Source organism: Girardinichthys multiradiatus, chromosome 24 (genome assembly GCF_021462225.1).
Source record: "Girardinichthys multiradiatus isolate DD_20200921_A chromosome 24, DD_fGirMul_XY1, whole genome shotgun sequence".
Classification (NCBI taxonomy): domain Eukaryota; kingdom Metazoa; phylum Chordata; class Actinopteri; order Cyprinodontiformes; family Goodeidae; genus Girardinichthys; species Girardinichthys multiradiatus.
The window spans coordinates 9,161,993-9,189,798 of NC_061816.1; the positions used below are offsets into that span (position 1 = coordinate 9,161,993).

Genomic DNA, 27,806 nt, shown 5'->3' on the forward strand with positions numbered 1-27,806 from the left:
GGCACCTTGATTTCCGAATGACATGCAGAATTTGCTTTCATCCGAAAAAAGTACTTTGGACCACTGAGCAACAGTCCAGTGCTGCTTCTCTGTAGCCCAGGTCAGGCGCTTCTGCCGCTGTTTCTGGTTCAAAAGTGGCTTGACCTGGGGAATGCGGCACCTGTAGCCCATTTCCAGCACACGCCTGTGCACGGTGGCTCTGGATGTTTCTACTCCAGACTCAGTCCACTGCTTCCGCAGGTCCCCCAAGGTCTGGAATTGGCCCTTCTCCACAATCTTCCTCAGGGTCCGGTCGCCTCTTCTCGTTGTGCAGCGTTTTCTGCCACACTTTTTCCTTCCCACAGACTTCCCACTGAGGTGCCTTGATACAGCACTCTGGGAACAGCCTATTCGTTCAGAAATTTCTTTCTGTCTTACCCTCTTGCTTGAGGGTGTCAATAGTGGCCTTCTGGACAGCAGTCAGGTCGGCAGTCTTACCCATGATTGGGGTTTTGAGTGATGAACCAGGCTGGGAGTTTTAAAGGCCTCAGGAATCTTTTGCAGGTGTTTAGAGTTAACTCGTTGATTCAGATGATTAGGTTCATAGCTCGTCTAGAGACCCTTTTAATGATATGCTAATTTTGTGAGATAGGAATTTTGGGTTTTCATGAGCTGTATGCCACAATCATCCGTATTAAGACAATAAAAGACCTGAAATATTTCAGTTAGTGTGCAATGAATCTAAAATATATGAATGTTAAATTTTCATCATGACATTATGGAAAATAATGAACTTTAACACAATATGCTAATATTTTGAGAAGGACCTGTATTTATCCCGTTGTTTTATGCCAGGCCCAAGTGGTTGCTTCTGAAAAACCCAATCTCAGTCTGAAGTGACTAGAGATCACGGTTCCAGCTGGCAGAAATGGAGGACCACCCTATTGTGTAGCATTTTGCTTAAAAAAAAGAGAGAGAACAACACACGAAATACGTTAATAAGAAGTCCATATCCACGTTATGTCATTGAATGCATCATTTCTTTTTAACCGCAAATTCACCAAATGTATTGGCTGAGAGTCATGTGACCTGAGTCAAAGTTCACACACCAGTCAAAGCGCGCGCCAGACTGCTAGTTTACGGCTTTGTTTGCTAATTAGCTTTCACTGACAAATGAAATTGAAAATAACAGTTTAAATGAAAGCTGGAAATTTAAGTTCCGACGTTTCAGTCCACAATGAAATCTTAGTGGAGTCCTTAAACATTTCCGCTGCTCCTTTACCTTCCGGGCTACAGGAGCCTCTGATTCCGCTAGCAAGATCCTCTCTACACGCGGTGGTGTGCTTAATGTTACTGCTTTGTTTTAATCGATACCGACTGCTCTCTCTGTTTGGCTGTTTTTCTACACTTTTGCAAAATGTTTTTTTTTTCACTTTAGCCCCATCATTAACGGCCATCGGCTGGTTATCCGCCCGTCCGCCGGAGCTCAGACCAAGGCTGGGATCTTCAGCAATGGATGCGGAACCTGCGACAACAAGGCTGCTTCCAGAAGGGCTACAAGCTAACATTGCTGAGGGATCTTTCTTGTACTTCCGCCGCAGGAAGACAGCAGAGGTGAGTTTCTTAACCTATTCTTGCTCCACTAATTATATGTAGTGCATTAAAGTACTTTAGATCATCTATATGAAACAATCTAAAATTACATTATTTATTTTTAGCATTAAATACCACCACAGTCTTATTCACCACTTCTTAAACAGCCATTTTCTACCATTCTATATCGTTTTTTACAGATGATAAAATCAAATTTAAAACATAACATAAATGGAAGTTCAGAAAACCCAAACACAGTTCTGACTAATAGCCAACAAAGCATACGTCTTAATACTGAGACTATTAGACATAGAGGTGTAGCAGTGAGATAGGACTGACTGTCCAGCACCATGGACAGCAGCACCTCAAAGGTCAGGTTCACATTAGACGGGAACCATTCTAGTAGTCATTAAGGACAGTAATTATATAAGCTTAGCCACACCTAATCTTTGTGACATTTAAAAACTGTTATTTAGGAAGGAAATATGTATTTTTTCAATATAAGATAGACAGCAGCACATTAAATGGTGTTTCTTAGCCCTGATCAGTGACAGTTCAGAAAAGACAGGCACAGTGCAAAGAGCCACTGGTTTATTTTGTATTTTTCTTTCACAAAGGTTTCATTTTCATACATTGCAGTGTTTTAAACTGGATAGTACAAAGGTCACTGGATATTTGGTCATATTGGATGATTTGACAAAACCAATATTCAAAAGTAAATATATTTAAGAAATGGTCAGAGATGTTTTTGAGGAAATGCTGAATTGTATATTTGCATATGACTTCACCTGAATGCAACATAGCGTTAAAACTGCCCTAATAAGCTATGTAAACACATCACCGATCCATTTGGGAGGTAGAACATAAAGCCTTCTCCCTAATGATCCCTCTGATGACCCCAAAAACGCCGGTCCATGCTGCAGTTCCTCTTTTTTAATCTCCCATACCAACCTGATCACTGTGCACGGTGGTTAGATCAGTCTGGGTCCCCATCCTGCCTTGTTTGTCACGGTTCCAGTTGTTTTAAACTTTTTAATGACTACCCTAACTGTAGATATGAGCAAGTTTAGATGAATAATATTGAATCTGTATATATTCTCTATGCTTTACATGTATTGCTTAAAGATATCAGCTTAAAATGGGTCTTAAATGGCATGATTTCTTGTATTTGGCTTTTTAAGAGTGGTAGCTTCAGTATGATTATGTTACTGCAATGGAAAATGACTTTATTCTTAGGTTTTTGTTTTACATATCATCCCTAGAGGAGCCAATAAATGTTCAAGAATCTCTATGTATCAGAATTGAATAGTGAGAACTATAGGGCCTCATTTTCACATTAAATAAACTCGACGTTTTATCCCAGTATGTATAAACCAGAAACCTGTAACGTAAATGCATACTTCCTCTTGTGCATGCTCTTGCCGCGGGGACTAATCTGTTCTTGTCTTGTGGATTTATTTGTGGCTGCCCTTGCATTCATCTTTCCTCTCCAGCCTGCATACCAGAATATAGATAAACACTGCTGATAGAAGTAGGAGTAAACATTGTCAGCAGGGCGGGGGATGACAGATGGAAAGAATCAATGACCGTTTTATGAGGTCGTGTTGAAAATATGTCGGTATCATCTTTGAGCTGTATTTGTACACTGTGCAACACTGATGTACGGGTAAGAAGTATAGCTGCATTTATCTAATGTTTTCTATGATATTTGCTCTTAAAAGTTAAAGATTTGGATACATAGTTTCATTTTGCGCTGTCTCGTTAAGATTTGTGAATTATTTTAAGTATTGTATGTTATTGGATGTTCTCATCGGGAAACAAGTAAGTAAAAAAATACCTGCATTTAATTTTTTTTTCTTTTAAAATTAAATTGAAATTAAATTAAATGAAGTTGAAAACAAAATTCTGTTTTGTTTTCTCTGTTCAATATACAGATGTATAGAAATTAAAATTTGGGTTGTTTTTTATTATAAAATGATAAAAACAGAAAAAATGACCCGTTTTCATAATCCTTTTACATCATATAAAGTAACTGTAGGAGGCGCTGTTTCTTTTATCGGTTTTCCAAAGTTTTCTTTAAATAACAATTGTTGAATAACAAGAATATATAAACTACATACCTAAAATTTTAATTCGTTTGGACAAGAATACTTTTTTAAGAATAATTTGTCTCATTTGTATTGTTTTATGAGCCACTCACCTTTACCATATATGGGTAGTGATGTGACGGAGGAAGCCAGTGCGACTTGTTGTGTCCAGGGTGTCCAAAAAAAAAAAAAAAAAAAAACAGGCCGATTTTTCTGTTTCTTCTTGTCAGGTGATTTTGTTGGCGATTTGAATATGAAGAGAAAATCAAACCAGTTTAAGTTTATTTTTTTACCACAAAAAAAGAAAAAAAAACACATATTTCACTTCGCATAATAAAAATCAAACAACTACCTTGTTTGTTTTTTATACCTAATTTTTTGATTAGAAATAAAAAACTGCCAAAACATCCACAGAGCTTGTAGGAGGCACTGTTTCTCTAAATGTTCACCACAAAATGAATATAGTGGGAAAAGCACTTGTAAAATAAACAAACATAAAAGATTTAGATGGTAAAAAAGAAGCATTTAACCCCTACCTTGTATGGGCAGTAACGTCATCGGGCAAAGCGTACTTTGCACACTTTGACTTGTGGAGGGTGTCAGAATATTAGAAAACGATTCATTTCTACTTGCTGTTGATTTTCTTTTCATCTTTGAAAATGAAAAAAAAATCTGCAGAAATGCCTTCCTGTAAAACTGTAGCAGAGTTTCTGTTTGGCTTCTGAAATAAACTTGATTTGCATCATCTGTGGTGAAATGGCCATGCCTCATTTTAGCATCATTTCACGGTGATGCACAATTATTTAGCCTAGTGAAGAAGCTTGTCTGATATAATGAAAGAAACCTTTTATGATGCAATAGTAAAAGTATCTGTAGGACTCCTCCATTTTTCTGCCTTAGATGGTCAGCTGCCTTCTGCTTTTTCCTTCTTCTTCCAGGTTATCTTTGCTTCACTGTCACCTCCTGGAGCTGGTTCAATGGCTCAAATTCTCCTAAGGTCCAAAAACAAGCTTGATAGATTACTTGGACACTGAAACTTGGGGGTCTCAAACTCCCTGCCTTGGGGCGGGGTAGTCTTCTCTGTTTCATGAGTGAACTTAAAAAATAATGAAAGTCTTCATAATGTGAAAGGTCATTCTATCTTCATTTAAAATCATGGGTGCGTCTTGAAGGTGGGTCCAGGGGGCTCAGGTAACAAGGATTTACTTCTTCTTACAAATAGAAACAAACAATTCTGCAAGTTGGATGCTAATAAAAGGTTATTTATTAGTGAGGAAATAATTCAACCAAGACAAAAATGAAGTAATTCACAATGAATTGGTGCTACTCTCACAACCATTATGTAGCTCAGTACAGTTATACAGTGAGGCATGGTTGAAGACCTTTCTAGATTTCTGCAGAAGTTATCAACAAGTCATACCCTTACCTTCAGTAGACAGATAACATTGTGGTGAGAGTTCTTTGTAAAGTAAACACACCCAGTGGTGTTTTTAATAGGGGCTGTATGATTTTCTACCCAGGGAGGGCATGGCAGTAAGAGACAGCTAATTTGCATCTGTAGCCAATGGAAATCGGCGGCAACCCCCTGTGGTTTGCATAATGTAAGAAAATTCTGTTCTAAATAGACGGCTGACTCCACAGTCTTTGTATTATTCCTGTTTTATTGTTCGATTTTAGTTAATTTTGCACTATGTTGGTGTTTTTCTTGGCCTTGGAACCACCTCAGATGAAGACGAGTGTGAAAAGCGAAACAAAATAATAAACTACAAAAAGTACATTAAATTTTAAAATCAGATTTTTACAAATTTTTCATATTACATTTATAAACAAAAATGTTACTAAATAATAAAAATAAAGTCAAAAGAAAATATATTGACTGGACTGAATTATACATTTTTTTAAGACGCACTTGGTGATCTCTGTGAAAATAAGGAAATGCTTAGATTTCTCCAAAATATAGTTGAGAACCTATCCATCCATCTAGATCAGGTATTAACAGATCCATATTTTTTTGTAATATATACTTTTTCTGAAATATATGATTTTTTTTGGCCAAAAATGATATAGAACAGTGCTAATAAATATAAAAACAGTACCATAAGGATATATTTGGAGCTCTTTAAAGTGTTTTGAGGCAACGTCTGCATGACATTTACAAAACAGAATGACAATAATGATATAAGGGGTATTGCTTTTATAATTTTTCTTGTCATTAGGTCAAAAATGAAGTTGTGTTTTCTTCTTTTTCCATGAAAAGGCAACCTTCTGTCCAAGGAAATATTTATGTTCTCTGGTTCCAAAGCCTTTATGCTTTTCTTTGTTCTAAAACCTGATAATAGTAATAATGTTTTGGTTATTTTAACCTGAAAACAAATATTAGGAATTATTGAACTTGAAAAGCTGTTTTTGAATGCTTAAATAGGTTTCAAGGTTAAAGTCAAAGAGCGAGAACAAAAATAGGTGTATAAGTATAATATATTCCCTAGTTGTTAGCTTTCCTCTGCTCCGAGGAGGACTATTTTTCTACAAACTCGTGGTGATTTCACATTTTTCTACTACAGGTAAGGGAACTTAATAACTTCACTTTTCGAAAATCTTTGAAATTTAGAAAGAGTTTCCCATGAGGCTTTAGTATGAGCAGTTTTTGACTGAAGTAACTCTGACACAAATGTTACCTTAATGGTACCGTAATTGGACTCACTGTAAAATAAGTAAACTCTTTCCAATACCAATTCTTGCAGAAAAACATGATAAATACACTGAGAAGTATTATTTCAGATTGCAGCCTCTTCTGAACCCTGTGCCCTCCACCTGTCTCTGAATTTTCGGAGGAGTTTGAACGCCGGTTGTGTGTACTGCTTGTTGGCCAGGCCAAGCACCATTGGCACCACAGCCATGCTTCCGATGCCGGTGCAGGACAACACGATGTTAGGGATGGACCTCCCTTTGGTGTCAATGATTAAGTATGCTATACTGACATGCATGTAAATTAGGTAGGGAACCCAGCAGGCCAAAAACGTCAGGGACACGGCCACCACGCAGCGGGTATACCGCAGATTCAGCCTCTGTTCCTGGTCCGAAGCCTGGTTTCCTCGCTCCACTGATCTATGGAGGCGGCAAATGTCCTTCATCTGGCCTCGGGTGATCCACAGAACACGTCCGGTCATGCCAGCGATGAAAAGAATCGCCGGTAAAACAAGCCCGTACACCTCTAAGTAGATGAAAGCGTTGGGGAACACCCGCTTGTAAGAGCAGCACGAGGTCAGATTTGCTGAACAGTTTGAAAGGGGCGGCAACGTTTGGGTACTTTCACAGCAGTTGTTCCAGTCTGGTCCTGACCAGTTATTCCACCCAAAAGCGGGCAGAGATGCAAACAAAAGTGGGGGTGTCCATACTATAAGCAGCGCTAAAGAAAAATTGCGATGCATCCACAAGGTGTTATAGTGCAGAGGGTTGACAATGCATATGTAGCGCTCGTAGTGGACCATCACCAGGTTGGACAAGAATGCCAAGAAAAGGAAATTCGGGAAGATGTGAACCACCAGGCAAGAGCCAAAACTCAACTCCCGGTTCAGACCCATCAGCGGGATGAAGGGCAGCGCTACACCCGTGCACAAATCAGCCACCAGCAGGCTGAGAAAGAAGTAGTTGGGGGTGTTGTGGAGCTGACGGTTGCAGGAGATACCCAGGATGATGACCAGGTTGGCCAGGATGATGGAGGTCGACAGCGGGACAGTGATGATATAGATGAGGTTTTCCATTGAGAGCAGAGCGTGGGCGTTGAAGTCTATCACTTGTGTGCACACACCGCAGTAAACAGCTACCCTAGAAGCAGAAATAAACAGTAAAAACCTAGCAGTGGGAGACACATAAAGTTTATGGTTGTACTTGTATGGGGTCTGATGTTTGCATAAACATGCAAATGCATTGTATGACCCTGTTCGCTATTTCTGGTAAAAGTATAACAACAGTTTCAGGACAGGAGGAGTGTCTGAACAGAGATGGAAAATAAGATATAATACAGGGTGCAGCAGCGGTTTATTGCAAAATCAAACCAAACAGGAAGAGACTGAATCAGCGATGACGAAGCACAGGCACAGTGATGTGTTTTAATAATGATGCATGGGCTGACATTACGCACTTCAGAAACATTTAGATTTAAGCTTACAGGGGCTCTTAAAAGACCGCACACTCGGTTTTTGTAATACAAAAAGGGGCCATGATAAATGGGCCAAAACATTCTGATATTCATGCTGTAATAATACATTATTGAAGCAACTTTTGATTCAGTTTCAGAATTCAGTCACCCTTACAAAAGTCCAGCTCCATCTGGAGAAAGGTAATCTCATACCATGATGCTGCCACCACCATGTTTCCTTGTGGGCGTGGTGTTCTTCTGGTGATCTGCAGCGTTGTTTTAGTATCATTCACACCTTTGGGAATTGTAGCCCAAAACGTCAGACCCATAACACATTCTCCCACCCGGTTTTGGGGGGGATTTTGTCCAGGCCTGGATATTTTATTTGAAATACAAGGCTTCTGTCTTGCAGCCCTACTCTTGCGTAGAATAAAAGACATTGCGGTTAAAAGGAGAGGCGGTGCTTTGCAGCTGGAGGTTTATCAATGTTGCTGTTGGCCTCTTGGCAATTTTCCCTGACGAGTTTCTGCCTCGTCTTATCATTCATTTCCTTCTCCTGATTGATTCCTTTGTAGAGTATGATTATTTTAAACTTCTGTAATTATGGCTTTAGTTAAATGATTCAAAATCTTAGTATTTTGTATCAGGGTGTGCAAACTCATGCAACAGGCTTACTGTTTTTTTCTTCGTTTTTAGGTGAAATGAACAGGAAGAAACCATGTTACCTGGGTGTGTACCTTTTTGAGAAGTTGCTTAAAGTGTGGTTTCTCTTTAAAGTGAACTAGTCGTTAATATTCTTAAAATAGGGCCACTTAAAATTGTTCTTTGCATAGATCACTGGGCAGCTCAAGAGTCCACTTCAGTGGAGTATTTATGAACTTTTTTATTTATATTCACTACATGTTCTCTGTGCTGCTTTTCTATGATAGAGCCACTAAAACTGCAGAGCAAACTGATAAAAGGTTGCACACAACAGGGGTTAGTTACCTCGACTACAACTAGGGATGACCCTATCAGTTGCCTCGTCAGTAGTGAAGAGAGTGGACAGAAGATAAGGGCACATGTTTAGAGCTAGAGGCTAATGTCATTCAACAATTTATAATGAGGAAATCTGACGCTACAGCTGCTTTGATAAATCATTAGGATATGATACATATCCTGAAAAAAATGATTTTTCTGGTTATATTGTTTATGGGTTCTGGCATGAATGCTGTCTCAGGTAAGAAACCACACCAACAGTCCCAAATGCTCTATTTGATTTGCAAAAATAAACCAAACACGTTTCTGCAATAAAGTTGTTGTTTTTTTTTTTTTTTCATTTTAAATCTCGTTAACAATGAGGAAATGTATAATGTAATTATCGGTTTGACCTCGGGTTCCTTAGAGCCCACAGATGCTCTTAACGTTTTAAAAGTTTACCCTAACTATCACCTCAAATATTTGTCTTTACTGCTCCATTCTGTTCATTATTGAGTGATCACTACTACGTTCTTGTCATTCTTGTTTCCATGATGTAAATGTTCACAAAACCAGATCTAGTTTGTAAAAACTCAGTTTCCCCAAAATTTCCCTCAGTGCTTTGCCGCCCCCTTGGCCATGGTGGCCTGGGTGGGGAGCTGTCTGTGTATGAAAACAGCCACTGTTTATGCACACACCCCCTGTCTCTTTGTCTGGTTTTTTCTACCTTAAATGTGATATACATCCTGCACAACTGCGCACCCTTGAACAAATGCGATGTTTTTTGGACCTTTAGATCCAGTCTCAGCATTTAGTCCTCTTAGACGCACGCTCGCCATCAGTCATAGTGAACCTGACCAACCTGAAATAAACTTCAGCTGTGCTTGAAGTATTTTATCTACTCACCATGCATCTTTTAGCTGAAGCTATGGTTTCAGAGAGATTAAAAATACTCAAAATGAACTTAGAACTCATGTTTGCCATTAGACAAGACTGATGTTAATTCAAAATGAATTGAAATGTGGAAATGTGTCAATGAGGCTGCCAAGAGGTCCACAGTAGTTCTGGTTGGTACTGGTTGTGTTCTACATGTGACAACAGCGTCCTGTGATCTCCATATATCTGGACAAAGGAGCCTGCCTTAAAATATCTTAAAAGCCTGTAAGAGAATATGTCATGGTGTGAAGGAAATAAAACAAAATGTTGGGGCCACATTTCCAAAAGGTGTGTTTGCCACAAAACAACGGCATTCTGCTTTCATTCAGATCAAACTTGTTTTTTGCTAAAGTAAAAATAAATTAAGAGTTTCAAAAACCAGTCACTTTCAAAACCTTCTGGCGTCTGAAGATGAAGAAGGATTTGATTTTCAAGCATGAAGGTGAGTCCAAGCATTAGTCAATCAGCCTAGCCAAAATCCACATCTAAATCTGAGGAAATCTGTGGAGTTATCTTAAGAGTGAAGAAATGTCCTCACAAAGTGGAAGTTCTGGAAGTTTGTGCTTGGTGGAGTGGGCAAATTTTGTTATGAAGACTGAATGCTGTATTTGCATAAAAAACTGCTTCAAAAAAGTTTTATTTCATGGTTGTGTACACGTATGCAACCAGGTTATTGCAGTTTTTTTTACTGTTTATATTTTCAATGTAATAAATGTTTGATTTAAAGTTGCTGTTGAATTGTCCTATTTCATCATCATGTAATTTAATGGTTGTCGGAACCACCGTACTCTCTCAATAACTTTATTAGCCCAATAATGTCTGTTAATCATATCTGTAAGTCTAGCAGGCAGTAATAGATAAAATGCATCAATATGAAAATCCACAACATTTAAAGTTTAGACAGTGAAAATAAACAAGGCTGTGCATTTTCCAGGGTTTGTGTGTAAAAAGTACATTTTCAGGCAGAATGGAGGCAGTTTTATGGTATCAAAGTCCTGCTACAGTTTGAGTAAATGGTGTTTTTAAAGGGTCTTTAAAAGATGAACACACAGCGTAAATTGGTGTTTAGCCGTTACTGGTTAAGAGCAGTTTTATGCTTTCTGGAACGTCTTTATAGTCAGGGATGCAGTATATCAGTGACTCTGATATGAAGCATCGTTAAGTCAATTAAAAAAAAGAGGTTGTTTCAAAGAACATTTCGAAAAAGACTAATGGATGTCTCTAATGTAAAAACATGTCATAGAAAGGAATCATTTTTATGAAATTAAAATCAGAAATACATGCCAGAATAGGCTTTTTCAATCACAAACCAGAAGGAATATATATTTATGTTACCTTTTTTGATGAATTGTCTGGTCATGAATCATTTGTGAGAAGAAATTTCAGCCTCTTTTCCTGCTGATTCTCCCGCATATCATATCCACAGCCAGAGGCGCTGATGAGGTTCAGTTCGTTAATTACAGGAGCTTCTTCTTTGTCCCTTACTGTCCTCACAGAGCAGTCGACCCCAGCAGCTTTAACAAACCACACTGCAATCTGAGACAGAGCAAGCAACTAACTCTCTTCCTCACAGATACTTTAAAGAGGAAATGCGCTCAAAAGGAGGAGGAGGAAGTGGTCATCCTGACAGTGTATTTTCCTAAAGGGTGTTTGCTAGCATCATCCAACTAACTAACTTTTTCTCATCTGTTTACAACCAGTAGAGATTATTCTCTATTGTCTGGGACTGGCATCCATAAATAAAACATGATGTACAGTGCAGTGCCCTTGCCCTTTTGGTTTTTGCTTTTTTTTTTTTTTTTTTTTTGGTTAAATTGACCTGTTTCAGATTATGTTACGAATGTTAATATAAGACACAGATAACCAGAGTAAATACAAAAAGCTATTTTTAAATGCAAATCCAATTTATTTAAGGGTAAAATACATCCAAACCAACTTAGTCCTACGTGAGAATCTAATTTCCCTTCTTGTTAAATAATGAATTAGCTGTGATCAACAACCTTTTTTTGGTTTACCTTTATTAGCCATGTTGTGACTATGAATTTGAAAATATTATTTAATATTAATATTTTTATATTTTATCAAATATTTTGGTCTGTTAAGGGTTGTCCTGTGAATACCAGCCCAGTAAGGTGATGGTATTAGGACAAAATAGAAAGGTGTGAGACGAGCTCTGACATTATTGAACAGCATAAACTCTGCACATATATGGAATGAATTCACACAATTTCTTAAAATACAAGAATTTATTAACAAAAATAAGTCAACTCAAAGTCAAACATATTTTAATCAACAAAATCTTTACTATGCTAAAACAATCCAACTAACTACTAACTAGAATTAAAGAATAACGAAGACTAATGGACTATGTACAATATAAACAAGTTGATTAAAGAGATGATTGAAAATCATGACCAAAAGAGTGCTGCAATATTACCATACAATGTTTATGTTTGAGAACCAAGGATTATCTTGAAGAATCTGGAAATGAAGTTAAGTTAGTTTTGGGACTAACTTAGGTAATAATCAGCAACCTTTAGACAACCATTCACAATGCAAGATCAGATAAAATATTATTTTAATAAAACAATGTTTTAAAGAACGATCTGAATAAAACCAACCTTCTGGATGACTAATTCTCAACGGTGTCTCATTAGCTGCCTTTATTTATTAAAATAATATTTAAAGAAATATTGTTAAGGGAGTATTTTGGAAAAGAGCCAAATCTTTCTGGAGAAATGGGGCTTAATGGTGTTTACTTACTTATCAAATTTACTAAAATAATGTTAGGGAAATATTATTTACTGGATTGAAAACTAAACCTTTCTGGGTAAATACTCTTTAGTAGCAAGCAGGTGTCCTTACCTGTTAGCAGTTAAAGCTAACAAAGAAGCTGATAGCTTAGCACCAAAATCAAACACACACCTTTAAAAATACCATCAATAAAAGGGTTAAAATGCATGAGTGCGGACGGCGCGTTATGATCAATCTTCTGTTTAAAATCACCCTTCAAATAAAGTTTTTCTTAACTTTAAAAACACACAAACACAGAACACAAAACTGAACGCGTGTGCTGCAGATATTCTGCTAGCACCAAGTTAGCTGAGTTCAACACAAACAAAACCAAACTTCATAAAATGAAAAACGTTCAGATCATAAAACTTTCTCCATTACTCTGCCCAAACCCTAACCATGCTGAGGAGTTGTCCGGGCGACGACGAAGTTTGACGAAACATCTGTCAGGATGTGACGTTTTGGACTTTGTTTGTGGTTTTGTGTTTTTGTTTACCTTTTAGCTAGACGTTTCTTACTTGTGTTTTGTATTCATGTTAGTTGTGGTTTTCTGTTTTGGGTTATCTTCTGCCCCCCAGTTTGCTCTCCTAGTTCCCTTGGCATTGCTTTCCTGTTTATTTTCTTAGAATGGTTTCCTTATGATTATTATTATAGTTATTTCTCTTAGTTCTCTGGTTCCCTTGCACTCTCATTTATTAGTTTCCTTTCTGTTACTCCTCTCGTCATTTGTTTTCCCCTTTTAGTTATTACTCAGTTTAAGTTCCCTTTATTCTCCAGTTCTTCTTAGCTTTGTTCCTCTAGTTCATCTTTGTTTTCCACCCTCTCCTTTATAGGTTAGCTTTAGTTATTGTTTACTTAGGTTTCTTTACTTTTGTAGTCAGGGTTTCCTTATGGTTTCTGTTTTGCTAAGTGCTTAGGTTGTTGTGTTCCCTTCAGTTTCTCAGTTTCCTTCAGTTCATGTTTATCCTTGATTTTTATGCTTTATTCTTATCTTGGTTTATAGTTTCATTTAGGTCTGCTTACTGTCTTGTCTTTAGTCCCTTTCCTCATGCTTTGGTTTTATTAGGTTCACCTGCTCCCTCTGCCTCCCAGCCTCCTTGTCTCACCTGTTCTTAGTTCCTTTGATTACCTTCCTTTGTTCTCCCTCTGTATATTAGTTGGTTTTGTTTCATTGTTCCCTGCTGGTTCCTCTGTTTGTTTACGCTCTGTTCTACCTGTGCATTCATGCTCACTACCCTTGTCTTTGCCTTGTTCTTGCAGTGTCAGTAAGTTTGTTTTGGATTCCGGCTCTGTAATGTACCTGCAGTGATTTTCTTATGTTTTTTTTTTATCCTTCAAATAAAATAAGGATTATTTAAGATGCTGCATCCAAGCCCTTGTCTGCACTTTGGTCCACACCAAAACCGCACCATGACAACATCCACTTTGAAGGAATTCAATTCAATTCAAAAATACTTTATTCATCCCAAAGCGAAATTAAATGTTGTTGTAGCTCATATTATGCAGGTTTCCTCAAAGAGCCGTTGTAGATGCTGATGGCTGTGGGCAGGAAGGATCTCCTGTAGCGCTCCGTCTTACAGCAGATCTGAAGAAGCCTCTGACTGAAGACACTCTGTTGTTGTAGGACAGTCTCATGAAGAGGATGCTCAGGGTTCTCCATAATGTTCTTCATTTTATGAAGAATCCGTCTTTCCACAATGATCTCCAGAGGTTCCAGAGGAGTCTCCAGAGCAGAACCAGCCTTCTTTATTAGCTTGTTGAGTTTTTTTAAGTCCCTGGCTCTGATGCTGCTTCCCCAGCAGATGATGGTAGAAGAGATCACACTTTCCACAACAGACTTATAGAAGATATGCAGCATCTTGCTGCAAACACCAAAGGACCTAAGCTTCCTCAAGAAGTACAGTCTGCTCTGTCCCTTCTTGTAGATGGCTTCACAGTTGCATCTCCACTCTAGTCTGTTGTCCAGATGAACACCGAGGTATTTATACTCCTCCACCACCTCCACTTCTTCTCCCATGAATGAAATAGTTTTTGACTTATTCCTGTTTCTCTTAAAATCTACAATCATCTCCTTTGTTTTAGTCACGTTCAAAATGAGATGATTGTTTCCACACCATGCCACAAAGCGGTCCACCACCTTCCTGTACTCAGCTTCTTGTCCATCTCTGATCCACCCCATGACTGCAGAATCATCCGAGTATTTCTGCAGATGACAGGAGTCTGTCTTGTACTGGAAGTCTGAGGTGCACAGAGTGAAGAGGAATGGTGAGAGTACCGTCCCCTGTGGTACTCCTGTGCTGCTGACTACCTGGTTAGACTCACAACCCTTCAGTCTCACAAACTGTGGTCTGTTTGTCAGGTAGTCTTTGATCCAGGAGATTGTTGAAGGTTAGCTTCAGCTAACCTCCGAAGCCGTTGGGGAGGGCTCGCTGTCGGGCCGACCAAGCTGCACGTTACCACGAGACAGGGGTCTCTGCAGACTAAAAGTGGGAGTTTCTCAACCTGTAGGCATTCCATGATTGGTTGGCTTTATGTCCTCTGTTTTTGACGGAGGTATATATACAGAGCTAACCTGTATGAAGTTGTATGGAGAAGCGCAGAAAGAAGGTAATGCAATTATCAGTCATTAAGTTAATTTTCGAAAATATATTTTTAATCTTGTCAGCTTGTATTATGAAGCCTACATGTACAAATTTGTAGGTAAAAAAGTACAGGTCAAAAGTACAGGTTTAAAATGTAAGTGACGAAAGGTAATCTATCGTACTTATGTTTCAAACATGATCGTAGCGACACCAAAGCAGTGATGTCGAAGAGTGAAAAAAATGAAGCAAAAAGACTAGTTATGCTAGTTTCAAAGTTATTTATACTTAAAAAATTAATACATTGGAGAGACATGGACCATAAGTGTCTTAATATATTGTGTTGAGGTATATTACTAGCAAAAATATACTTATGTGTAGAAAGTTTGGTTGCATAACGTAGCTTAGCTACATGAATTTGTTACTGATATGTTGCGTTTTGTGGATGGATTAATACTGAATATATATATTTCTTGTATTAACTAAACATAGTTTTGTAAATTTAGTCATATATTTTGGAGATGTGTGTAGTGTTGATTTTGATTATAATTTTAATAACTTCAGAGGTTTTGTAGACATAATAAAACAATAAATGAGTCATTGGCCTTAGCTGCACCTTAAAAAGTTAAGCTGTTTTACATGGATCCGCAAATTACTTCATTTATAGTTACATTTTAAACATCAGACGTTAATTGAAATCTTCTGTCACCAAGGACTTTTGCACTGCATGTTGAATACATTGGGAAAGGGAAAGGCCTTGTCTTTATACAAGTGCCACTTAAATGTTGTGTTTGGTGATTTTAATAATTTCTTTTTACAATTGAAGGTGTCGTTGACTGGAAGAAATTCTCTAAAGAATTTCAGGAAGCCGTACCTCATATCAAACTGCTGTGGAAGTTGTGGAAGCTCATTTAAAGATTGTGGTGCAGGTTACTGGGGCAATGGGAAAAGAGGACAGCTGAAAGGCTTTTATTCTGAACCCAGTACTCCAGGGAACTGCAGCCACTTATGCGCCATGGATGCAGGGTTAGTTTCCCAGATTCCTCCTGTAATTTCCTCCATCACATGAAGTAACACCCTAATGATACTATGTTGTTGTGTGTTTTTATTTTTATTTTTTATTTTATAATAGATGCTATGAAGACTTTTAAGATATGTGGGACGAAATGTCTTCAAAAGTTAAATACTTCAGAAGTACACCACCACCAAGTGATGCCTGCACATTTTTTTTATATAAAATAAAGAACATCTTTAACTTCATGTTGTATCTTATTGCTGCCTTTGATGTGGGCTATCAGTGAGTTGAAATGTGATGATTTCTAGACTTGTATAATATAATAAGACTGTGTATAATATACTACAGTTTTTCAGTGTACAGCAAAATGGCTATATCACTACGTTTATTTTTGGCACATTAAGAGGCAGTTCTGCTTGGTCATTATTACTGTTAGAAGATATATCTGAAAGATAATCTGCCTTTACCCTGACATAAAGCTAAATACATTATGAAGTAAGTGCATGTGTGTGAAAAACATTTTTTATTAATGAACAAAACAGATTCACATTAAGTTTTTTACATAGTTTATGCACAGTTATCAAAATTTACAAGAGGTTCATAGGAATGCATTTTTCTGCAGTAAATAGTTTTATGTTAATGAAAGAATAATAGGACTGACAGCAAAAAACTGTAAGCAAGCAATGAAAACAAAACATGATTTACAGCTTTTAAAGAAAATGCAGATATTATATATTGGGATACTTTTCTCTTAAATAGATTCGTACACAAGTTAACATGTTCTTGATTTTTCTGTTTGCCCTCAGGGTGAACAACACTCATAAATACATATGTGTATACACTTGAATTCATAACAGCTGTCACAGACATCAGATATTTAAACACAAAGTTTGATAGAAGAGCAGTGGAGAGCTTTCCTTTTTTTCTTCCTTCCCTGATAGTTTGGAGAAGACCTGGTCCTGGAAGACATGAATAAGATGCGGTCAGATAATGCTTTTTAAACACAAATGTTCCTGAGACTTGGAGCATTTGACAAGACACCATACAGGGAGGACCAGCTGGACATGAAAGCAACATGAAGAGGCAAAGTATTTAGGATTTCCCAGAACTGCAGACCCTGTGCAACAGTTAATTAAAGCCCTAATCTGGTTTATTTATGTGTACAGTGGAAAAATTTAATGGGATTTGATTAATTATACCTGGCTTGCAAAGAAGATCATTGCAGTTTTTGGGACTCTTAAACTCTTTACGAAAAAGGCTTTTTTTAAGTGAAAGGGGACAAAAGCTGTAACTACTACTGAAGAAAATATTTCCAAAACAAAACCTTAAAATATAGTTAAAATAAAGGATACCATTTTTAATATTATTTCAATTTTTTTTCTGTCTAGCAATTGGTTTTCATTTCCAGCAATGTACTTTAATGTTCAAAGATGCCGAAGGCTGTTCCATCAGAATCATGTTTAATAAAGTTTGTCTTGGAATAAAATAAGCAGATAATCCTATATATGTTTCATAGTCCAGCATCTTATGAACTGATCTATCATTGTTGGCTGATGTTGACAGGCAGAATTGCAGCAATAAATAACAGTTATACAATAAGTTGCCGCTCATACTGATCCTTAGGCTCCTTCTAACACAATCATTTCAAGGGCTACATAATTCTGACACCTAAGATTTTTTATTCTACAAATTCTTTCGAAAAAAATAAACAATTTCTAGCAGATTAAAAGTAACAGTAAAAGAAAAACTATATTTGGCCTGTTTTTCTTTGAAAGCACTGGGGACCTTGTTGTAGGGGTTGGTATCATGAACTCTTAACTCTTAAAATAACTCTGTTTTTGTAGTTTTCTAGTACTGGTGGCCTTTATTTTGTAAGTTGACCAACAGGAAATGGGGTGGAATGGAAGAGGGCAACACATGCAGCAAAGGTCAATGGGCCAGGACTCGAACCAATGACAGCTATATTGAGGACTGTATGCTCTGTACCTAGGTCTAGTTCTTTACCCCTGTGCCACTGCAGGGTCCAATATCTGACAAATGTAAATAAAAATGTGGCTTCTGTCAGAAAACAGAGAAAGGGGATGCCACTGAGTCTTTAAAGGAAAAGGATTTACAACATAAGGTCAGAAGCAACAAATGGTTTACAAGACAGGACATCAACCTTTCTCCATGGATTTAATAGACACCAGACACACATCCTATTAAAAAAAAACCTGCAGCATGAGCCAAGTCGAAGGGATCGTAAAAGAAGACACATGAGGTTTTGCAAACAAAGGCCACGTTATTGGAGAAATGCCATTCTAAATAAATACACATTGAATCAATAAATGCATAGAACTCCTTGTGCATAACTGGAACACCGTCACGGTGTAAACAGACGAGACAAGACAGTAAGTGAAGACTAACGTCCAAACACTGTTGTGGGAATGAAGGGAAATACCATGCTGTCAGTGTAAACTACATCTGACAGGTATAATTTTTCCCTCTGTGTCCTCTGCCTAGTGTTGTGCAGACACATTTTATAATACAAAGTTGACCCTTTATTTAGGTTAAAGGCACATTTTGTTTATACTATCCTTGCAGATTTATGCCTTAAAAAAGTGGGAGCTGTACAGCCTTTCTGGGTCAGTTAGCTATACACATGTAGCGTTGTACAATGGCGCAAGGAAAAAGCACTTGTGCACAGGATACCCATTGACAGTGTCCAATTTTACTGTACAGCCCAGAGGAAGGGAAGAGTATGAGGACAGAAATAAGGCTGACAGTAGGCATCCCAAGTTCAGTAAACAACATTTAGGAATCTTTCTGGGGTAAAGTGTGAAGCAATGTGTACTAGAGCTATTATTCAGAATAAGGCTTTGCTGTTATGCCATTTTTGCTCAGGATGATGTTCATCAGCGCCTCGGTTATCAGGGGAAGCTTTGCTAGCTCACCTGTCAGTTTCTTATCCTTCAGTACAAGTGATAGCAGTGACCTGTGCAGTCAAATACTACCGACACAATGCACTTTCACTTTATTCAGGTACAACCCACTCACACGCCTTTTCGTAAGGTACACCGCACAAGTACCAAGTTGGACCCCCCCTTTGCTTTCAGAACTGCCTTAATTCCTTGTGACGTAGGTTCAACAAGGAGTAAAAAATATTCCTCTGAGATTTTGGTCCAAATTGATATGATAGCATCACACACATGCTGCAGATTTGTCAGCTCCACGTTCATGATGCAAATCTCCTGTTTCACAACATCCCAAAGGTGCCTTGTTTGATTTGGATCTGGGGATTGTGGAGGCCTTTGGTGTACAGTGAACCCATCATGTCATGGGGCATCATCCTGCTGGAAGCAGCAATCAGAAGATGGTTACACTGTGGTTATAAGGGATAGAGATGGTGAGGAACAATAATCAGGTAGGCTGTGGCATTTAAACGATGCTCAGTTGATATGAAATGACCTAAATTGCTCAGAGAAGGTATCCCCCATTATTCAGTTAAATTCCAAAATACTTTATTAATCCCAAAGGGATTACCACCACCACCAGCCTGAATGATTGATATGAAGTGTCATGTTTTTACATAAAATTCTGACCCTATCATCTGACTGTTGCAGCTGAAATCAAGACTATTTAGATCAGGCAACATTTTTCCACCGTCTTTTTCTTCAAAGATCCATATGTTCTGCCCTTTTTCATTTAGAGATGGTAATCCATGTACCTTGATGGTAAGGAGTGGTTATTTGAGCTACTGTTGCCTTGCTGTCATCTTGAACCAGTCCATTCCCCTCTGACAACAACAAGGCATTTTCATCCATACAACTATTGCTCACTGGATATTTGCAGGACAATTACTGGAGTTTGAGCTCCTGCAATTGTCTTCATCACATCTAGTTGCTGCCCGACAGCTGATTCATTGCTCATTATAACAAGCAATTTCACAGCTATACCTAATAAAGAGGTCAGGGAGTGTATATCCTCCTTCTTAGCAGGAAACAAAACTGAAACTAAGCTGAGTTAACCTATTTTTTGACTATAAAACACAGTACAAGGCAGATAAGTGACACAAATGCGTCATCATGAACAACTTCACTTTTTTCTCAAAGTACGACTTACTCAAACAGCCCATCTGTAAACACAGCCCATCGGGAATACTGTGTTTACAGAACGAGTTCCCTACGGATCCTAATTATGCAAGGATGGAAAGACAACCTAAAGCAAGCCTCAGAGGTTGAACACTGCCTAAACAGGAGTCTAGATAATTAATGTAGGTTTTAATGGATTTCTCTTATAGATGCCACACAATACTGCCATACGTTACAACAAATTAGAATATAACATCAGATTAATTAAAAAAACGGGGTTTATTACAAAGAATGTGAGCTTACGTAAAAGTACATCCATGTACTGTAAAATAACTGCACTGAACATTTAGTTGGGGCACCTTCTGGATGAATTACTGTATCAATGGAAGATGGCATGGAGGGGAGCAGAGAGGAGCATTAACCACTGTTAAATGTCCTGGTAGATGGCTGTTCTGACCGTTGGTCTTGATAAAGCAGTGGACCAACACCAGCAGATGACATGGATCCCCAAACCATCACGGACTGTGGAAATGTCACTCTGGACTTCAAGCAACGTGGATTCTGTTCCTCTTCACTCTGGGTCCTTGATTTTCCAGATGAAATTAAAAAAACTTGATCCAAAAAGACAACTTTGGACCACTGAGCAGCATTGCAGTCCATTTTCTCTTTAGCCCAGGTAAGACACTTTTAACACCGTAAGACAGCTCATGTCTCGGATGCATCTGTGAGCAGTGGCTCTTGATGCACTGAAGCCAGCTGTGGTCCACCCATTGTGAATCTCCCAAACTCTTGAATAGGCTTTGCTTCAAATTTGTGTCAATGTTGCAGTCATCCCTGTTGCTCGCACATCCTTTCCCTACCACGCTTTTTCTTTCCACTAAAATTTAATTGATGTGCTTGAATACAGCACTCTTTAAACAGGCAGTTTTTTTCAGCAATGACATTTTGTGACTGGCAGTGACTGCTGGACAGCTGCCAAGTGTTGTGTTAAAAATCCTTTTAATTGGTCATTTATAACATACAAATCTTAAAAGAAAGTCAATTGTGGGTTTTTATTAAAAAAAAATACAGTCTTGATATATATCATACAGAAATAAATGAATTTCCCACAATGTTATAATTTATTGAGATGCACCTTTATGCCCCCAGGCACCCCACCTTGCTCCACCAGCTTTTTGCTGATTAAATTATCGACACACCCATCGCCGGTCTCCGTGTTTACCCAATTACTCGGACTGGTTCTTCTTAGTTCTTCGGATCGGTTCAATCTAAAAGTTCACCGGCTAAAGGAGGCAGAAGTGGGATTTATAGAATGACATTAAAAACCTCCTAACCTGATGTTCTGAGTACTGAAAGCACATGGTGCTGCGTTTCTATTAAATTATAAAGAGCTAAATGCATTACATGAGCTTTTCAAACTCATGGTCTGATTCAGTCTTCCTTTAATCACATCTAATGTAGATTGAACTTTAAAAAAAAAGGTTGTCATCTCTAGATCGACCCAACTTCTCCTTTTTTCTTTATCTAATAAAAAGCAAACAGCTGAAACTGAAAGCTAAAGAAGCACTTAGAGTCACAGATTTAACTGACTGCAGTATTTTTTTAACCAATCAGCCTTGTTACCATGACCCATAATATAACAACTCTGCCCTCCAGCCTAGTTTGTGCTGCTTTGGGATACATCTCCATCTCATAAACACACAGAAATAGATGGGAGAATGACCACAGGACCCAAAGCAGTTCCTGAACAGCCCAGAGGAGAGCATTCCGTTTTATTTTGTCTGTATTTACAGTTTGGTTTACATGAATAGGTTTGTGACAGAGTTGGAAGATCACAAACATCCTTACATTTGGGAAATGATTTACTACAATCAGAGGAAAATAACTTTATTTTTCTTTTACCTTTAAAAATCCTTTAAATAATAATCACTCACTGAATTTTAATCTTAGTCTTTCAGGGTGTACTTGGACTGAAAAACAATAAGGAAAATTCAGGAACATTTATGTTTGTAGAATACTTTAAAATCCCAGGAGGGTAAAACATCTGTTCTCCGGTGTAAGAAAACAGCTCAAGCAGTAATTGTCTATTTGCTGTGACACGTTTCCTCAGCCTTTGTTTTATCGATCAGGTCTTTGGAGGCAGAACACTTTGGCCTGGTTGTCTCCCGAGGCTGTTACCGCAAGAGACGCTTCCCTGAGGAGACACAAAGACGATCAGGATACAATCAGGAGAAGGAATCTGATTTATTATGCTCTAATAGTACCAAAGATTCAAAAACAATTATGTTACACATCAGTATTTACCTTAGTGACCATTCTACTCATTAGAAAGTGACTTAATAGGACAGAGGGTCATGATGAATGATCCAGCTCAATGGAAAACGTATTGATGTCACATTACAACCACAAACTTCCTTGTACTTCATTAGGATCTTATGTGACAGGAAATGATCCACAAATTTCAAATCTGGTCTCATTTGACCAGAGCACCTACTACATGTTTGCTGTGTTCTCTACGTGACCTTTAAAAAGGACTGCTTGAGACTTCTCTTATAATAACTTTGCCAAAAAACCCAAATTTGTGGACTAATAGTTGTCCTGTTGACTGAATCTCCCATCTGAGCTGCGGATCTCTGCAGCTCCTCAAGAGATTTAGCTGCTTCTCTTATTATTTGCGCTTTCTGATCCACATTCAACCTCAATAAAATGCATTTGGGTTTGTAGTTGGGATGTAAAAAGCTGAACGTCACCTTCATTTTCTACCCCAACCGCAGGTGTCCTGGAGCAAAACCAAAGTTATCTGGAGGCAGTCATACCTGTTGAAAGTAAAGTTGAGGATCTCTGCGGTGTGGCCGTGGTATTCGGACAACAAGCTGCCAGAACGAGCGTCCCATAAACGCAGCGCTCCGTCTAAACTGCAGGTGGACACCACAGAAGAAGACTCCTCCCACTGCAGGTGAACAATCCCAGCCTAGAAGAACCAAAAAAAGGTGGCAAAATCTGACGAGCAAGAGGTGGCAGCTTGGAGAATTTTAATGTAAAGTAAAACAGAAACACACTCAAACTGCTCTTTCTTACCTCATGCTGGCATCTCTGCCTCAGCACCTGTGTAGAAAGGTCAAATATGGCCAGAGTCCCATCCAGGAAAGCCACAGCTATCAGAGGTAGGCTGGAAAAACAATCACACAGATGTGAGATGCTGAAACCGATGTGTCACATTTATAAATCTGGCTTGTCACCTACATGTTGCAGAATCCCACAGACTCAACAGAGTTGGATTCTTCCTCATCTTTCGATCCTTTGGCCTTGCCTCCCTCTACCGTAAACACTCCAACCACCTGTAAACGCACCATTTTACTAAGAGGAGCTGTTGAAAACATGTTTCACATTTCATGTTGGTTATGCAAACTCATGGGAGCACCCACCTTGCCTGTGGTGGTGTTAATAAGCTTGGCACATCCATCCACTGAACCCGTCAGCACGAGAGAGCCATCCTTGTTGCAAGCAAGGCAGGTTAGCGCCCCCTGGTGTCCATCTTGACCTGCAAGAGGATGCATGACATCTGATACAACTACTTTGAGAAAACAGTTTCATGTAGGACCTGTTTAAAATTCAAGGCTAGAATCTAACGTTTCTCAAGCTTCTGAACTTACTGTCTGTAAATATAGGCTTAAATATAATGCACCCTGTATATTATTGGTTTGTGATGTCGGATTTTTCAAGTCAAATCTGAATAGAATAGAAATGTCCTTTTATTGTGGGAAAAATAAAGGGGAAATTCATGCATACCAGCAGCAAAACAACAGACAAATGGAAGCATGCAGATTCACACAAATATAAAAACAAAAAATAGGAGACTTTACAGTAAGGGCCAATTTACAACATAAGGAAACTATCTGTACAGTTTAAATTTGCATACTCAGCTTAAAAGAAATGTGGAAATTAGTACAATATGTACAATAGAACACAATTAGACGCTTTATTGAATTTAGGAATTTTGTTAATTTTGCCTCAACAACTTTTAATACAAATCACTTGTTTATCTGGCATGCCACTGAACACTAGGTGGCGCTCAGTGGCATGCTCATTTGGTGTTTTTAATAAAGCTATCAGACTTTGCAAAGCGTACAGGGCAAGTCGCAACCTAGTAGGCGGAAATTATGCCTAATGTCAAGGATATAGAACAAATTCACAAAGAGCTTGCCATACTGCGCTTTCATATGTTCATCGGGCTTGCCGTATATTCCACCACTCGCCTTAATGGCACACTTGATTAAAACAAGCAGGTAGCCCTTCAACCTTTTTAACGTCATTATCACCAGCCCAGTTTACAATAATTTGGTGTGGAGTGCTTTACATAACAGTTTAATCTATCAATTTTTCTGCCGTGGCATTCAACATGATTCACTAAAAACAGAATGGTTGTCGTCTCTGACCGCCGATTTCTTCTCCTGACTGCATGTACCTGCGAGTGGCCTTTGTACTGTGATAACACGATATAAATATATAAAGGGCTGTATCCTTAGTCATCAGAAACAATGTTTGCGTCTTACCTTTGATGACATGGATTGCATTTCCATGCTTTAGGTCCCACACTCTCACTGTTCCATCCTCGTAGCCCACGACAGCTCGTTTACCTGGAGGGAGATGTGGGAGAATATTGCTATTGACAGCATCAAACTTAAAGTTATTTTTGCTTCATGCTTATATCTGGATCAGCACTTATTTAGTGAACCCTCTTTAAGTTTTGGGATTTAGATCTAAATATGAGCTCTGGGTCACCATTAAAAATATAGAGTTAAAACCAAAATAATGTGAGAAGTTTCCCTGCATTTTCTAAGTATTTGGTAAAATTTCCTTCAAGCTTTATATGCCTAATGTTTTTTGGTTTCCTTCCACAAGCTTCTAACGACAGTTTCCTGGAATTTCGGTCCATTCTTCCTCACAGAACCGGCGCAAGGAGATGCTCACACACCTTTTCAGCTCTATACACAACTTCCTGGCGGATGCCTTCAGATGTCGCTTCAATATTTCCACATAATGTTCTTTCCTCACAATGCCGGTTGGACATCCCCTTGCTGTTTATTCTTGCATATAATTGTTCGAACAGATGAACGTGGCATCTTCAGACATCTGGAAATTGTACCCAACGATAAACCAGGCTTGTGGAGGTCCACAGCTCTCTTCTTAATATTGTGGCTGGTTTCTTTTGATTTTTCCTTGAGGTCACAAGGAAGCAGAGTGTTTGAGGTGTTGCTTTAAAATACATCCACAGGTGTGCCTCCATCAAACCAGGAGCTTACAGATCCATGAGATCACCATCTGGGCTTTACCAAACTGCTTGAAGGCATAGTGATTTAAGTTTATGTAAACTCTGTGTAGTTTAAAACTGTCTAGTTTCAACTGTAAATGGTATAAAAGCACTGGGTGTTATATTCACCACTAAACCGGTTACATGGCTTTTCTAAGTATTGTGAAGCACTCTTTGTTTTGCCGTTTTCTTACCATCAGGGAGGACTTTGCCACTGGTGGCCTGACACGCAGGACTCTCGAAGGTTTTGCAGTCTCCTGCAGGGATCTTCCACATCCACACGTTCCCATCATTTGTCCCCGCCAGCAGCACAGGAGCGCAGGGATGCCACTCCAACCACTGAGGAAGCGGTGAATTTGCAACTTAATACGAAAACGTGTCCAGTTTTCTGATCTAAGCCTATTTTTTTTAGTATTTCTTAAAACAAGGGGTCACGAATGGATAAATGGAACATATACACTGGCTCTTTGCACTAACGACCTTACCTCCAGATCTCCCACCTCGAACGACCAGATCTCCTCTTTTGTTTCCACTTTCCAGACTTTAATTAGACCGCTCATATCGCCCGAAGCCACCAGAGACGAGTCATGGCTGAACATGGCACATGTCACAGAGTCTTTGTGGCCTACAGTGTAAGGATTAGAAAATACAAGGTGATCTGTACATTACGAAAATGGGAAGATGACAATAAACAGAAAAACAAGTGGATGAATATATTAGTGGACAGATGGATGGATTTACAGACGGATGGATGGACTGAAGGCTACACAGATAGATGGTTGGATTTATGAATACGCAGATTCAAAGATGGAGAAATCGATTATTTGGGGATGGGTGGAGTTACAGATGGACTGAAAGAGGAACTGACAACCTTTAGGCAAGGAGATACAGAATAAAGTCTAGTAGCTACCTTTTTGTTACGTGGGGAATAAGAAGCGCTTGTTTCATATTATTTTCATTGCACCAGAGTTTGCAGGATATCTTGTAAAAAGCCATTATGCGCAGAGGTTTTGTGAATTTCAAGTTTGTACATTTTCCCCATGGTTCTTGATTAGTGGTTATTAACCAAAATCAACCAGGGCAGATAAATAACGCTCACCTGTGCACTCCAGCAGAACCTCTCCATCGCTCACCCTCCAGACGTAAGCCTTGTCATCCTCTCCACCAGTCACTGCTAGGCTGTTTGTGGCTGGATCCAAACTCACACAGAACACTGAGCCTGGACACAAGGGAACCACAGGACAAAGTTTCAGCCTTTAACAGCAACAGGTTGTCAGGCAGGTGCAGCACAAACATGCAGGATGGGTCTACCGGTGTGCTTGGAGAAGGTGAGCTCGCTGTCATCTTGCTCTGCCTCAGCTTCCATCTCATCCTCCGTCTCCCAGCCTTCATTATCATCCTCTGGGTGCCCAGGGTCCTCAAAGTCAACATCGCCCAAGTCGTCAGCCAAATCATCTTAAGAAAGGAAAGTTTGTCTTTAAATTCTGAGCAAATATACACACATATGCCTTAAGAGAAGTTATAACTCAACACCACTCAAAATGTAAACAGCGAGTGCCGGAACCCCCTCACTACCTGGCCCAGGCTCGGAGTCGTTGAGGTCGATTACTTCAATTATTTCCTCATCTCCATGGAGCTCAATGGCATTATCTTCTGGGTTGTCCATGATGCTAGCTGGCTAAAAGCACACGAAGAAATATCACAGCTAGTTAATTAGCTATGCTAATTTCTAACTACTCGCAGAGTCCAAACGAACCTACAAGCCGAACTTTTACTCATAAGCGACGCTTTATGTGATATAAGACGTTGCCAAACGAGTGTAAGTCGTCAGAGAAACTATCTGGACATGATTTGTTCACATGTCGCTGCCTGCGACTTAGCAACTGCAACTGCCGCATAATAATGACGAAGCACACGGTCAACCCTCCAACCCCGCAAGCGACCATTTAGGTTCCGTATGTTGTATCGTTGTTGCGTCCAACCGGGGCTGTCATTGGCTGAACCGTTTAGGGTGAAGGTTGGGATTGGTTATCTGGGCAGAGTGGGCGGAGTCTGTTCCTGCAGTGGACACAATGTAAAAGCGAGTCGCACACGATCCACCAGGGGGTGCTGTTGACAAAATAATAACTAAGCTTCCAAGGGAAGAGGAAAAATATTTAGCCAATACAATATTATTACTGTTCAATAAACCAATGAATTATACATAAAATATTTAATATTTATTGCACACATATATATATATATATATACATATATATATATATATATATATATATATGTATATAGAGAGAGAGAGAGAGACAGAGAATGTGATTAATAATACACACCATTTTACGATGATATTGATA

General features: G+C 38.8%; 2 protein-coding genes and 1 long non-coding RNA gene across 3 annotated transcripts; 1 reads left to right on the top strand and 2 right to left on the bottom strand.

Moving 5' to 3' along the window:
• The first annotated feature begins 1,059 nt into the window (after positions 1–1,059).
• Positions 1,060–16,322, top strand: LOC124861627. Its single transcript, XR_007036690.1, has 4 exons — positions 1,060–1,317; positions 1,418–1,593; positions 15,889–16,088; positions 16,195–16,322. It is a non-coding gene; the product is annotated as an uncharacterized LOC124861627 (long non-coding RNA).
• gpbar1 (G protein-coupled bile acid receptor 1) lies at positions 4,901–11,440 on the bottom strand. Its single transcript, XM_047355466.1, has 2 exons — positions 11,026–11,440; positions 4,901–7,484 (listed from the first exon to the last, which is right to left on the bottom strand). Exons 1-2 carry the CDS (start codon positions 11,055–11,057, stop codon positions 6,434–6,436), a joined length of 1,083 nt encoding a protein of 360 aa, XP_047211422.1. The 5' UTR covers positions 11,058–11,440; the 3' UTR covers positions 4,901–6,433.
• A 5,565-nt stretch (positions 16,323–21,887) lies between the features above and the next one.
• Positions 21,888–27,396, bottom strand: LOC124861601 (angio-associated, migratory cell protein). Its single transcript, XM_047355465.1, has 11 exons — positions 27,034–27,396; positions 26,770–26,913; positions 26,558–26,677; positions 25,944–26,083; positions 25,653–25,797; positions 24,701–24,784; positions 23,573–23,688; positions 23,391–23,485; positions 23,226–23,316; positions 22,964–23,118; positions 21,888–22,341 (listed from the first exon to the last, which is right to left on the bottom strand). The coding sequence occupies exons 1-11, from the start codon at positions 27,122–27,124 to the stop codon at positions 22,266–22,268; spliced, it is 1,257 nt and encodes a 418-aa protein (XP_047211421.1). The 5' UTR covers positions 27,125–27,396; the 3' UTR covers positions 21,888–22,265.
• Positions 27,397–27,806: the final 410 nt, after the last annotated feature.